The sequence below is a fragment of the Topomyia yanbarensis genome, chromosome 3, assembly GCF_030247195.1.
Source record: "Topomyia yanbarensis strain Yona2022 chromosome 3, ASM3024719v1, whole genome shotgun sequence".
In the NCBI taxonomy this organism is placed as follows: Eukaryota; Metazoa; Arthropoda; class Insecta; order Diptera; family Culicidae; genus Topomyia; species Topomyia yanbarensis.
The window spans coordinates 28498414-28514072 of record NC_080672.1 but is presented as its reverse complement, the minus strand read 5'-3'; the positions used below and the strand labels follow the sequence as shown (position 1 = coordinate 28514072).

General features: G+C 33.9%; 1 protein-coding gene across 1 annotated transcript in view; it reads right to left on the bottom strand.

Moving 5' to 3' along the window:
• LOC131687227 (sorting nexin-17) overlaps window positions 1-15378 on the bottom strand; it is a 30853-nt gene extending 15475 nt beyond the window's left edge. Inside the window, exon 1 of the mRNA XM_058971296.1 lies at window positions 14514-15378. Within this exon, the coding sequence (XP_058827279.1) occupies window positions 14514-14576 (63 nt within the window). The 5' untranslated portion in view covers window positions 14577-15378. The remainder of the gene's footprint in view (window positions 1-14513) is intronic.
• Window positions 15379-15659: the final 281 nt, after the last annotated feature.

The window sequence follows — 15659 nt, the reverse complement described above, 5'->3', positions numbered from 1 at the left end:
TTTATTTTATTATGTGTTTTCTATAAAGTCGTGTTTTCGTTTGTGTAGGCATGTTCCGTTCTAAAATTTTTAGTATATCGTGTGTTTACGAGTTTTGATTTAAAAAGTGTTACTATGGCCAGACACGAGCTATCTAGGTAAAAGAAACAGTTAATTTTTTTGATCAGCGAAATAAAAAAACCGCAATAAATACATCCTGGAAAACGATGCTCGAAATTCGACCTCACGGCTAGAAGACAGGGAAATGAATAGCATATAAATATAAGGAGTAGAACCAACCAAATGAATTTATGAATAAAATTTATATAACAAATAAAATAAATTAATCGAATAAAATAATTAAAGTAAAAAGAACTAATGAAATGAATTAAGCAAATAAAATTACATAGCAATATGAACAAAATGAATAATATGAGGAAATTTAATAAAATTAATTAAATAAAACAAGGAAATTACATCAAAATAAATTAAAAAGAATAACACAAATAAATAAAATGATGGAAAAAATTAAAGAACAATTTAAATAAACAATGAAAAAATAAACAAAATGATTAAAATGAATTCATAAGTGATAGGAATAAAAATGATTACATGAATAAATTTCATAAAAACCAATAAATTTAAACATCATATAAAATTTCTGTTCTTGATCAAGTGATTCAAATTAATATTTTATTAAAATGAATCTAATAAACAAAATGAGCAAAAATAACAAATAAAATTAGCAAATCATCAAAGTACATAGAATAAAATATAGTAAAGAATAAAGTAAAAAATAAATGCCTATATTATATGTATAATTAATAAAAAATGAAAAATTAAAGATAAATTTTTTTGTCATAGTTTCAACAATCTCTAAATATGAGCAATAGGGCTACTTTTGACGAATTTCGCGCCAACTCGAACAAATGTTGGCAGCACCCTCTCAGATTTTAATGAAACTTACTGTACATGAAAACTTTGTCACAAAAAGCCACTTTGCATACTTTGTTTTTCCAAAAATGATCTAGACTGTCTTTTGAAAAGGGCCAAACTTTCTTTACCAACTTTTTTTCAAATGTCTATAGTCTAAAAATGACAAGTCCTAAAAAAATGTTGTAGGAGTGATTTTCATAAAATTAGTCAAATTTTTGAATAAAAATATTGAAAAAATTCTTCGTTGACTCCTACACTGAAAAAAATCGATTTTAAAAATTTAAAGTCGATTTACAAAAATACCCATTTTTGATTTGGATGAAATTTATTTGAAAAGTTATTTGAATAAAAATTTTCCTTGTCCAAACTAAACTGACTTTTTTCAGTGCATTTTTATCGAAAATTAAACCAATGAAAGTCATAATCATCTCAGATTCCATTTTCCCAGCTGCTAGTTGCCTGATACATGCAAAAAGTATCAGTAACGAACTTGGTATATATTCATAACAAACTTGAATAAAAACTGGAAGGCTGGAAGATTGGAAGATCAGAAGACTGGAAGATTGGAAGACTGGAAGATTGGAAGACTGGAAGACTAGAAGACTAGAAGACTGTTTGACATTTGTTCCTCTCAAAACTAATAAATTTCTAAAATTTATTTTATGTCTGATGGAGCAGTAGCACAATACAAAAATAAGAAAAACTTCGCAAGCTTGTGTAGATTCCAATCAAAGTATGAGTTAAGCGCAGAATGGCATTTTGTTGCAGCATCCCATGGAAAAGGACCCTGTGATGCTATTGGTGGTACTCTCAAGCGAATGGCAAAAACATCCAGTCTTGCTCGCGACTATGGAAATACCATAACAACTCCCCGAGAGTTATATAACTGAGCAGTTGAACAAACTGATAAAAATATCACAAAATTAATGTTCTGCTACATATTCACAACAAAATGTCAAAAGAATTCGAAGAGCTGTATAATAATTCCAAAACAATATCTGGTACTAAAAAATTCCACAGTTTTGTGCCTATTCCTAGTGGCGAAGTAGAAAAGGTTTTCTAATTCAAAAGATGAACCAAAAAATAAATTCAATACATAATGTTGTGGTGGTTTTTCTCTTTCTCTGATTCTTCCTCAGCACTAAACAAGAAAATAAAGAAGTAATAATGAAATATTCGTTTAATGACGTAAACTCTTTTTAATGGGATTCTTGATTAAGGAGTTACATACCTTTTAATGATAAAAATGTCAAGAAAATTTGAATTTATGTAAATGAATAAAGCAATTATTTCATTACATCAAACTTATAATATTTTGGTAGTACACTTTTCAGCGAAATAAACAAGCTTACGTTTATAAAAATATTTTGATGATTGGTGGAGTTATGGCTTTTCCCGAAAACCGTTTTTATTTAAGAGGTTTGCGGTGATCACGATTGAAGACCAATAGATCATCTAAAATCCCAAAACTCAAAAAATTCCATTAGTATATGAGTATTCCCCGTACCTTTACGATTAGTTGAATAAAAAATAACTTTTTCCTGCATTCGAGAACGTTTTTAGTAAAAAACGCTGTTTTAAGCTCTAAAAATTGTATTAAAAAATTCTTATCCGTGAAACAAAAATTTATGAATGAAAAAAGAATCGTTAAGGTACGCGAAAAATTTATTACGATCAATTGAAAAAATAAGAAAATTGATTCAGTAGTTTTTCGACAATCGTGATCGCGAAAAAACCATTTTTAGTAAAACTACATTTCGAGATAATCGAGTTTAAAATTTCAAATTACCACTGCTCTTGGTAGACGAAGCGCGCTTGGAAGCACTGTAACTTTCGATCTATTTCTCGGATCTCTATAAAAATATGGGAAAACATTCTCAAGGAGTTTTACTTTCAGATAAAATAATAAAAAAAATTCGATCTTATGAAAAATGAAAAAGTACTTAACCCCCAAATAAAAATATGCTTTGTTGCTAAATTAGACAACATCTTCTCACAAACCAAGTTTTATTGGAGTCTGAGATGATTATGGCTTTCATTGATTTAGTTTTAGATAAAAATATACTGAAGAAAAAAATCAGTTTGGTCAAGGAAAAGTTTTTGTTATTAACTTTTTTCCTTAAAAGTGACAAACTTGAAGTTTTGACGGTAAGTAGGGAACATAATTACCTATCTTGGAACAAAATTTCATCCAAATCAAAAATGGGTTTTTATTTGCAAACCGACTTTAAATTTTTAAAATCGATTTTTTTCAGTGTAGGAGCCAATGAAGAATGTTTTCAATCTTTTTATTTCTTATTTGACTAATTTTGTGAAAATCACTTGTTTAACATTTTTTTATAGGACTTGTTATTTTTAGACTATAGCCTTTTGAAAAAAATTGGTAAAAAAAAGTGTTTTCAAAATACAGTCTAGATCATTTTTGGAAAAACAAAGTATGTAAAGTGGCTTTTTGTGACAAAGTCTTTATGTACAGAAAATTTCATTAAAATCTGAGAGGGTGCTGCCAACTCTGAACACAATAATTTCATAGTTTTTTTTATAATTTAATTATTTAAACTTGTCATTTACAAAAATATCTCAATTATGTGTTTAATCCTAAACTAGCATATTTCTATTTGTTATTCCTATACAATACTTGAATCCAGAGGGAAATATCAATCGCATGAATGGCAGAGATACATTGTCTTTTCATTAAGTACATTTCGGCACTTTTTGGGTAACACTATTAGGAGTCTGTACAGAAATGGGATTAATACGAAATAATTTATCAAATTCATTATTTTTCTATTATTCAAAAGTGCTTAAAATGCTTGTTTGTACACGAATTTATCACAAAGAAAACGGTTAGTGATATAGGGATACTTTATTCAGAAACATTATGTTGTATTAAAATATTGTGAAAACTTATTTTTTGAGACTTTAATAAATATTGCGATAAATTTGGAAGTCTATTCAAGGTAGAGAATTAATGTCTTCAAAAAAGATTGTTTAGATTGTAACTTTGCTGAGAATGAAAATTTTCTAATAACAGTTTTACAGTCGGTAGTTTTGTTGAGTTTTTTTATGATTACTGACCGCTGAGAATTATGATTAATGCAATCAAAATTCGACATTTATATGAGCCAAAACGAAGACTGTTGCATTACAGTCAGATGATCATTTCATCAAAAATTGCTCGATAAATACTTACTTTTACTATTTTACCTTAAGGATTTATATATGTTGTGCTTGGCCAAAAACCGAAAATAAATTTCATATATTTGTGAGTATGTATCATATCCTCAATAGCGTTTGGTGAACTTTTCATGGCGAACTGAGCACTCTGAAATTCATGGGGTATACATGGGTGCAAGCTATATCACAGTGTATTTCCGGAGACCTGTTTCAAACTTTAAGTATTATTGTGCCGTGTTTCAAATCAACGGGATCAAACAAATAATAGTCTTCTGTGCTCTACGTTCGGGTACGTTTTCATTGAAATGTGAATAAATTACACAACGTGATTATCTCGAGGCGACTTTTCGAAAAGTGACCGCGTGATGACTAAAATATTCTAAATACCGCTGAACCAATCGATCTGAAATTTTAAGAGACTGTTTATAATTACACAATTTCAATTTTAACCATTTACACTTGTCCAAATATGAAAGCTTCCAAAAACCGTTTTTTAAGAAAAGTCATCATTCTCGAAAAAAAAATATCTTCACCAAATCCGTTTTTCGCCAAATCCCCATTTTTTATGGTTGGTAACTGTGTGATAAGGTGTAGGTATCAAGAATATTACTATAATCTTTTATTAATTTTTAAAGCTTAGCCTAAGCTGATCTCGAATTTCAATAGTTTTTTTATTGCTTGGAACAGTTTTGAAATATGGCAAATGTTAAAAGTGATGGTTTCGATAATTTTGAATATGGTACACAATTATTCTTATTTCGCGTTTTAACTAGGCCAAATAGCCAAATAAAACTAATTTTTGTGACAATAATGTTCAATATATAATGAATTTCTTGAATATCTTGATTTATACCCTGTAATATCTTTTCGTCAAAATATATTAATAGTTTAATTGCTTTGAAGTCTGTACGAGGTAAAGTACCTTCAAAAAAGTTTCTCATGAAAAAATATTTTTTGTGGGAAGTTACAATTTCCTGTCTATATTAAATCGAATAATTGCTAATCTCACTTTCAGGCAGATTCGCCACTCACTTATAGAATTCGTTCTCTCTACAAGGAACTTGAACTCTTTCAGAGCGATCCAAAGATTTAAAGTTCGACAACAAGTTATCGCAGGGTTCTGCAAAATTAAAATATCTGTATTTATTGAAAATTGGGGTTCCTATTTTCTGCAACCAACCAGTTTGAAATTATTTACTGATTGTTTGAAAAACAAATCATATATATTTCGATTTTATTAATTTTTCCATTCGATTAACAAAGAAGTTACGGTTAGTTAATAATATCGGGTTATTACTGTACTGCATTAATATTTATGAAAGATTGATTCCTAATTATTCAAAAAAATTCCACAGCTATTTGTTTTGGTGAGTTTCGTATCGTTATCGACTACCGGAATTAAAATTTCTGATTGACACAGATAGCGATTATTGCATCGAAAATGCAACATCCATTTTCATAAAGAGAGCATGCGTTTAATTGTTTGCTCATTCAGCATGATTAAAATCATACATTTCTCGAATAAGATTATGTTGGAAATCGATTCAGAGACCTGAAATCATGGAAAAAAGTTGTCAAATAAATGTTTTTGTACACCTTTTGGGTTATTGCCTACTTCTGTATGGAGTGGAATCACTGTGGGTTGGTTCGCGTGGATGATAGTTCTTCTAAATTACTAGTCAGATTTTGAACATTTGAATTACGACATTCTCCCGAAAACCATTCCCCAGAAACTAAAACACCGAAAAGCTGTTCTCCAGAAAAAGCGATTTCCTCGAAAGCACCAGTTCCTAGAAAATAATATTCCAGAATGCACCCTTTCCCAGAAAAGCATTACCCAGAATGAACATATGCCCAGAAGTTCATTCCCCAGATATAACAATTTCCCAGAATTTTTGGTAAGATGAAGAAAGCACCCATATTGCTTTGAATTTGGGAAAAATATTGATGAAAATCAAACATCTTATTCGGAATATTGTCCATTTTGCTCCCCTCGAAGAGTACACTGCTAACAGCATTATACAATAGCAGTCTTTTTAAATTTCTTTTAGTAATGTAAACATACCTGTAGGACAAATCTTAGAATTTAGCTATTTTTTGTGAGCCATTTGGCAACAATCATCGGAAGCGATGACCCCCTTCTAGTATCCAAAAGAATAAAATAGTGCCATGCGTTGCGCTAGTTGGTGGGTTTTAAAATATGTGCATTACCTAAATCAAGGAACTGATGTAGTGTAAAACTGCTGAGGATAGGCCGTCGGAAGCGGCGGTCCCTCGCAAGCAAACCTGTTATCCTCTCGAATACGCGATTTACTTTAACATGGGGTTTGATTCCTTCTTTCGAACATGAGCAGTTCTTTGAATCTGTATGCCAAATAACTCTTACATGCAAACTTGTGATCTTTTCGTCTGTCCGGTTTACTTAAACATAGGGATTGATGCCCTCTTTCGAGCTTTCTTTGAATCTGTATTAAAATCGAAATACATGCATAAATTGACAGAAAGGCGAGCATATATTCTTTTTTGTATTGGAAATGTTTCGTACGCAAACGTACGACCCGCCCGATTGCTCGGTTTACTCAAACATGAGGCACTAAATACTTTCGAAAGTATTTTCATAACTTACGCTAAATGGTATTTATACCACAGGCTTATTACGCCAAATGGCCAAATAGCATATAATGCCTTATGCCTTGTTAAAAAATTGAGACAATTTTATATTGTTGTATTGCACTGTTAGTACTGATTATTTTTCATATGGATACATTTTATAAAAGAGTTACCCTTCTTTTAAACATGAGTTCTTCTTTTGAGGTTCATTTTTGGAAACCTTTGTTTTAATCCACTTTTGAAAGATAAGCAACAAGATTTATGCGACCGAATTTTGATCGAAGCCCTCATTATGGTACGCAAATACTTCATGTAAATGTTTCAAACGTTTTCTATTTCATTCCATTACTGCACACGTTTCATCACTCAAAATAACGCTTAAAACCGAAGAACTACTCAATCATAGACAAACTCTCTTGGAGTACTAGCGAAAACCAAATCCGAATTTATATTATACGCACTACAATGCAGTAATATTAGTATAGTATGAAATAACTCAATCGAAAGAATGATAATAAATCCATTATTTATCTATTGATGCTCTATATTCAAAGATCACAAAAGGGAGCTTCCCCATATGTATTGTGATCATAGCAAGCATTTTTTTATTTAGAATTTTAAGGTTTTAACATTACGGTCATTCGCGTCTTTTTTCGGGTTAGAAAAATTTACCAACTACGCTATGCCCCCGCATTTATATTCATATAATCTAAATAAAATGATTCTTACGAACTTGGTTAAAAAAACTGAATTTTCGGTCAAATAATTTTCTGACTTTTGGAACTATCTGATAAAAATTTTCTGGGTTATGGTTCCTTCTCGAATCCTTTTTCTGGGATTTGGTACATCCTGGAAAATAGTTTTCAGGGATTTGATACATTCTGGAAAATATGTTTCTGTGGAAAAAGCTTCGGCGTTTTATTTTCATGGGAATGGTTTTCGGTGAAATGTTACAGTATCAGTCCCAATACTTTGGAAAGCTCACTTAAATTTTAAATTTAATGCATTGTGCAATTGATTGATGTTTACTTTAGATTTTGGTTTGAATTGGAATAATCCCAATACTTTGGCTGGTTATACGACTTTCCCCCGAAACTAAAACACCGAAGTTTTTTCCCCAGAAAGAACCATTCTCCAGAATACCATTCCGTCGAAAGTCCCACTTACCAGAAAACCTTTTCCCAGAAAACCGTTACCCAGAATGAATAAATACCCAGAAGTTCATACCTCAGAAAAAACCATTTCCCAGAAATTGAGATATTTTAACTGAAGATGACTTATTTATTAGTATCAATATTAAGGTTTGGTTTTGTAACATAAGAGTTATTGATAAAATGATATATTTTAATGTTGTACCATCTTCCTCGTCGGCAATTAAAACTTCTTTTAATTTTTTGTCTTTCCTGCATGTTTTTTACAGCGACGCCGGCTCATCATATCTCCTTGCAGATATCGCATATATTCCGCCGACGTGGATTGCTCTTCCTCTTTGAATGCTTTCACAACCGCATAAAATTCAAGGTCACTGGTACCTTTCAAGAGTGCATTTAATTTGTTGTGATACCCTTCTATTGTGTTTGAGGTTCTGGGTATGTCATTGAGGGTGTTGTATCGCATGGTCTATAATTCTGGGGAAAATTTGGACTGTGCCTGTGCGCAGTGTTTTCTAACCCTTCGCTTCCCCAAAAAGGTAATTTTTTTCGATGTAACCGAAGTACGGGGCTATTTGTTCCGGAGCTGAAGCACGAGCAATATCCAAGCCTTCAGGCACATCTTGAGGCTTCAAAAAGTCCAAGGCCTGGGTTTGTCTGAAAGACATCTGCATTTGCACGCTTTTCAAATAAATTCCAGATAATCCCTATTTTTGGATCCGTTTCCAACAATTTTTCGTTATGTGGAAAAAGCAACAAAAGCACAGAATCGGGAAAAATTCTTGCTATAGCGTTTATCTCAGCGGTCTAGTAATACAATCGACGGATTAATTATAATATTGTTGTCAGCTGCTATGGTTTTCGTCAGTTTTAGAGCTTTTTTTGTAGGTGGATTCTGATTTATCTGGAAAGAGCATGTGTACTAAGGGCATGAACATTCATTCAATGCTCAATGTTCCGATTGACCCGTGGATGGCAATTTATGATGGCAGACGAATCAATAAGGGCATGACCTGTGAACTCGTATGCCCGGTTTATTCGAACATTTGACTCCTTCTTTTAAACATGAGCAGCTCTTTGAATATGTATGCCAAATAGCCGTCGGAATGAAACTTGCTATTCACTCATCTGACCGGTTTACTCAAACATAGGGGTTGATTCCTTCTTTCCAGCACACTATGGAGTAGTTGAAGCAAAATGTTGGCTAAAATAGGGAAAAAATATTCGAACTGTATCATTAAAGATTTTTTATAAAATTCTTCAATGTTTGTTGAATCGTGTACCAACGAAATTTCAAGGGGGTCCTCTACTCTCGAGGCCTTAAATTGAGGTGTTTTTGGGAACGAATTGCGAAAGATCTACTGAATGGATCTGGGTTTATTTTGAAGGTCATGTTTTGGCTTTTCAATTTAACTTTTAACGACGAAAGTAAAAATTTCTACGACCTTGAAACGTCATTGGTGATATTGGTGTTTAAATTACATGGGTCCCGCTTGAGTAAAGTTTCGGTTAATTGGGTAAGCTGTAACCAAAAAGTTGATATTGCGAAATTGCGTTATTTTTTGAATAAAATTTTGCAAATCGTGCCCGGCGCTGCATAGCGGTAGGGGAACATAGGGAGACTTGACCAAGGGCAAAATTCTATTATTTGCTATGACGTGTTCTATTAGGCTCTTAAAAATTTTTCAAAAATATTTTTATACTTATTTCGACCCCTTAAAGTAATTTTAAAAGTTTGGAATGAAAAATACTTTCCTTAAAGAAAATATTCCGTAATTAATAAATTTGTGTTAAATGATGTAATTTTTTATCAAACTTTGTATGGACATATCTACTCGACTAATAATTACATTTTAAGTATTCATATATCACCTTATTCCTTATGAAGTGGTGAAATGGTTTTGCATAAATCGGAACATTGGAATAGTTATAACTAACATTTGCACGTCATTTTACGCAATAACTAATGTTGGGGAGACTTGACCAAGATTTTATGGGGAGACTTGACCAAGTGGAAATAAGCTGAAGAAAGACTCTAAATTTCTGATATTTACTGTGCTGTGGTACTTACAATTAGTGTTAAACACGTCACAAACAAATCCCACCTCAAACATCAGTCTATATCTTTTAGTACTAGTAAACAAAGTTAGTAGTAATATGGCTGATTTCGTGACGTGTAAACATGCAATGTAAGCAGGACAGCTAATCCTTAAAAGGAAATGCATAAAAAAATCGAAATTCTTGAAATGCAATCCTTTTATACTTTTACTGGTACTTAAGAATCTCGACAACATGTAAAAGTATGAAGACAGCATGTTTTATGTTTTAATTTATTGTTTTGATTTTCCAAACTTCTGGTCAAGTTTCCCCAGGCCTTGGTCAAGTCTCCCCACGGTGGGGAGACTTGACCAAAAAAACTTGTCTCTGAAAAACTTTTATAACTTTGGAAAAAGTAAACCAAAAATTCTGCAAAAAATCATGAATATGCACAATCCTGTGCGCATTATGTTTAATTGAGTTTTGAAGGATTGAAAACATTTTTAGACATTTACGTAGGTTTAACTGAAAACTTGGTCAAGTCTCCCCATGTTCCCCTATGGCTTCTGAACAACTACAAAAATATTGAAATCGGACCAATAGAATTGCAGAATTGCTATCTGCAGCGACATACGTAGAATTTTATATTTTTATCGCACTTTTACAGCGCATTTTCATTAGCAAGTGCTTCATTTCGCAAAATCCAAACGCAAAAATTTTTAATGCGTTTAAATTCAAGCATAATGCGTAAATAATTAAAAATAAAATGTGAATAACGTGTGAACTTATAACAAGTATTTGAGTGCACATGATCTAAATGTAAGAATTGTTTATTGAGAAAATAGAAGAAAAAAAAATTCTGGGTTTTGGTACTTTCAGCGGAATAGTTTTCTGAATTCTGGTTCTTACTGGGCGAAAGTTTTCTGGGCTTTGGTACTTTCTGGGAATCAGTTTTCTGGGGATTAGTGATTTCTGGAATATGCATTTCTGGCGAAAAAACTTCGGCATTTTTGCCTTTCTCATATAAAGAAAGGCTATGCAATCACTGTAAAAATCGACTTTTTAACCGAGGCCCGGAGGGCCGAGTGTCATATACCATTCGATTCAGTTCGTCGAGATCGTCAAATGTCTGTGTGTGTATGTGTATGTGTGTGTGTCATTTAAACTCACACAATTTTCTCAGAGATGGCCGAACCGATTTTCACAAACTTAATTTCAAATGAAAGGTTTACTGCCGCTAGAAGCATAACTGTCCCATGTGTATAGCGATTCCCATAGCACATGGGACAGTTATGCTTCTAGCGGCAGTATAACGCTCCGATAAACTGCTATTGAATTTTTAGTTGAGTTACGGATTGAGGAGTGCGGTCATACAGCAAATTCCCATATAAACTGGTATCACTTTGATGTACAAATGGTGTAATACGTATTAAAATGGGTCCAACATTACTTGAATTTGTTGGTCTAGATCACTAATGATCATTCAAAGCAGCTTCGACCACATTGGCCACCTATGACGGATCTTGAGGCCCCCGGGGAACTCGCCAAGTTCCTAAACTAGTATCACACCTATTTCCCAGCGAATTCTTGATCGATTTTTACTAACTTGATTTAAAATTTAAAATACAGTAATGGGAACTGCTAATAAATTTCATTCGGCTCTGACTTTTGGTTCCGAAGTTTCAGGTTGGTTGGTAAGGTTACACTGGAATTTCCTATATAAACCGTTACAATCGTAATACCTCAGATGCCAAAAACTATTGAAATCGTCACCAAATTACATCCATTCGCAGGTCTAGATCACTGAATGGAAATCAAACATTTTTTGAATATATTGTCCACTATCGACAATTCCGGAAATCCCGGTATCCGGGCGCATTTCACAATTTAAGTCACATCTATTCTTAGGTGATGACTGAACCGATTTTCTCAAACTATGTCTCAAATGGATGGTATAGTATGCAGCTGGGTGTTGCATCGTTCGCCCCTCTCCCCCTTACAATTGCACCTCACCCCTTCATCACCCCCCTCGGACCACCCTCACACTCGCATTCTCTTCATTGATACCGGAAGTGTATGTGTGTCATTTAAACTTACACAATTTTCTCAGAAATGGCTGAACCAATTTACACACTTAGTTTGAAATGAAAGGTATAGCGCTCCCATAAGCTGCTATTGAATTTTTAGTTCATCCGACTTTCAGTTCCAGAGCTCCAGAGTATTAAAATGGGTACAACATTGTTTGGATTTGCAGGTCTAGATCACTTATGACCAATCAAAGTTGATTTGACCACATTGGCCACCTATGACGGTTCTTAATGCCTCAGGGGAACTCTCTAAATTATTACCACACCTAGATCCCTGGCGGCTAATCAAGAATTTTGTAAATATATTGTCCACTATCGTCGGTTCCGGGTATATACCAGAATCAGTTCTTCGGTGATGACTGAACCAATTTTCACTACCTTAGTCACAAATGCAAGATATAATATGGGGTTGGATGTTTCTCCTACCCTTGATCACCTCCCCCATACCCTTCCACTCCCCCGGCCCTCTCGACAAAACGATTCGAGCCAATATATTCCGATTCCCATGGGATTTTTTTTTAAGAATGTAAATACTGTTTATCCAATAATGTAATAAAGCATATAAACATTTATCGTCGGTGTGTTTTCAAAAAATGCAACAACGTCATGCGTGGTATTGATGCGATGAAATAATTTCGTGCAAGGTGTTCATTAATAATGCTGCATGTTCAAAGTGACTGCGGTCGCCTCTTGTACACTACCCTTTAATTTTTCACTTTTTATTTTGTTCAAACCAATTTATGTATCATTGATTCAATAAATTCCTTACTTTCACTTACACAGCTGTTTTCGAAATTTAAAAACGAAGAATACAGTTCTTTTGTTTGCATTTTACCTGCGAAAAATGCGATCGAACGCGTGGGGTACATTTGAGCGACCGAAATTAAAAGTCGCAAGGACAGAACATGCTTCACAAAACCCGTTTCAAATATATTAGAATATAAAAATCGGAAATAAACTTCAAGCATAAAAATCGGACAGAAATCCTTCAGCATAAGAATCACTTAAAAAGTTCTCACCCGTAAAACTCGGCAAGGGTGAACCTCCAGTGTAAAAATCGTTTAAAAATAAATACATAAATCGCTCGTATGAGCATCCGTATATCTTGATGTTCAAGACTAAAAGTCGGATAACAAAAACTACTTTGTAAGAATCGGATGTATTTCTTTCCGGTTTTTTTACTGAAAGTTTTTTTATCCGACTCTTACAAAGGATTGTCCCAGTCCGATTTTCATGCTTGAAGTGTATATCCGGTTTTTATATTCTAATATATTTGAAACGGGTTTTATGAAGCATGTTCTGTCCTTCGACTTTTATTTTCGGTCGCTCATTTATACCCAGTGCAACATTCTAGGGTGGAAAACGCAAGTGCAACGTTCTAGGGTTAAGAATGTAATAGACATTTCCACAATTATATTGAACATAATCGGTCATGGTCATAGTTTGAAGAAATGAGAAAGGCACAATTGCACCGTTAGGTGGATTAAAACAGGTTTTTCTTCTGGGAAATGGTTGTTGGACACAGCCGTCAATAGGTGTAAAACCCTCATGGCCTTTAACGATTAAGAGGAAATGGAATACACCATCTCTACAAGTGCCCATGTATTCATTTCTGATAAGCAATCGCTCGAATATAGAATTTGGTTGGTAAGACACACGAATGCACGGAAAGATAATCAAAAAAAAAAAATTAGCAAGAAGATGCCTTTTTGTTTGGACTTGCAGTTTGAGGTTTTTTGTTACAAATATTCATCTGTCATTGTTGAGATGCTCTTTTCAAAAATAACAAAAAATCTATTGCATATGGCATTGTCATTTGTGACATTATGCTACACCGCTGTAGTCGGTGCTACAATCATTAAAACTTGGGTGTAATAAATTTATCTCTTTTTACACTACACAGTTATAGAACCATATACAAACTAAAATCCTAGTACCTAGTTAAATTTTATCATCAAACTGCACTACATATACTGGGTGCAAATAATGATAAAAAGCATGACCTCACCAAAGAAAAGCGTTGTACAGTCTCACTAGCCAGTTTGGTGAAAATAGCTGTAGCACGCAAGGAATCATCGTTGAATACTTTATATACCAATATCAACCAGTTATGAAGAATACGGCCATATGGTAGTAGATATCAGCAAAACACGACTATTCTACACCTACAGATTTTTTGCTGTTTTTCGTGCTCCAACTTCAATAGTAACTAGAAAGATTATATTCTGGTTGACACCCAATTTACAGAACTATTTATTATCGTCTTAATTAAAACGTCAAATGCGGACAATACGAACGCAGATACACACAACAATTACCACATAATTAACATTCAATCTCAGTAATAATGGAACTCAGGGATCATTCATTATGATCCTGAATGAATGGCGATTATCGTATAATGAATATGTGAGTTACCTTGAGCCTGATTCTACCCTGTACTAGAGTGAATACTAAAAAAAAGAATGCACAATTTACTGTTTTCTACGCGATGCTTGAATCAACTGATTTTAATTTAAAAATTCAGAAGTCTTACCGTAAACGATGAACCAGAATTATCCGATCCGAATTCCTGCGTATCCGGAATTGAGAAATGCATCTTGCCCAGTTGTTTTGATTAAATGTAGCGCCACCAAAAACAGCTCTCACGCTTGTCAAATGCTAATTGAACTTAGCATAAATCCTTACCAATATGTGTACACTATGCGACCCCGTAGCAGCTTTCGTACATAATTTTAATTGACACAAGTTATATAGGAATGCGGTTTCCCGCAGCGAATGCAAAATATACCTCATTCGCTACATTAGGTAGAAGATATCCAATTCAAATGGCACTCTTTATTCGCAGTTTTTTTTTATTAATGCGATTACACTCAACTCACAGCACTCTATCCTCCACTTTGAGGACACTGGACTGACCGTCGTTGTTTGGTCTTATCACGTACCCATCGGAGCCGCCTCCGACCTCGTTCCAAACGGCACAGGGACTCGACGTAGCTTCAACCACTGTGTTCCGCCGACCGACTGATCGTGCACAAAGCCAAATAATGTTGTGTGTACTATAAACAGTACCCGACACAGACACATACACACTAACACCATCAATAGACAGGATTTATGACATCCAATTACGATTTTTCTTTTATTCGCAAATTTCAGACGGTTCCAGCCCTTCGATTGCTTCCATACTTAGCTCTGCAGATCCATTACTGGACATCCTAACCAGGAACGTTGCAAATCCTGATGCTAACCGTGGAGAAGGCTTATCGATTAGCCTAACAGCAAACTGCTGCTGACGATTTGAATGGAACTTATTTTACACCTCTTTTTTCAATGAACATTATCAACCCACACAACACAACCACGACCGAGTCGCATTGCACAACGAGCACGAATGAACGGAAAGTTGCGGCTGAATCAAAACCAAACCCAAACCAGACAACTTCAATGAGCTCTTGTTGTCATGTGAGGTAATGCTGTTGCTCTCTCGCTCGTTTCTCTGTACATTCGTGATGCAATGAATGGAGTTTTCCATATATTTCAGCGGGGACTAATACAACCAAATAAAAACTTCTCCGTCAGCTGAGCAACGAACTCATTGAGCTATCATTGACATCGTCATTCATCATCGAAATGTGATTGTGTGTGTAAGGGTACACGCTTTCAATAGAATACGGTACAC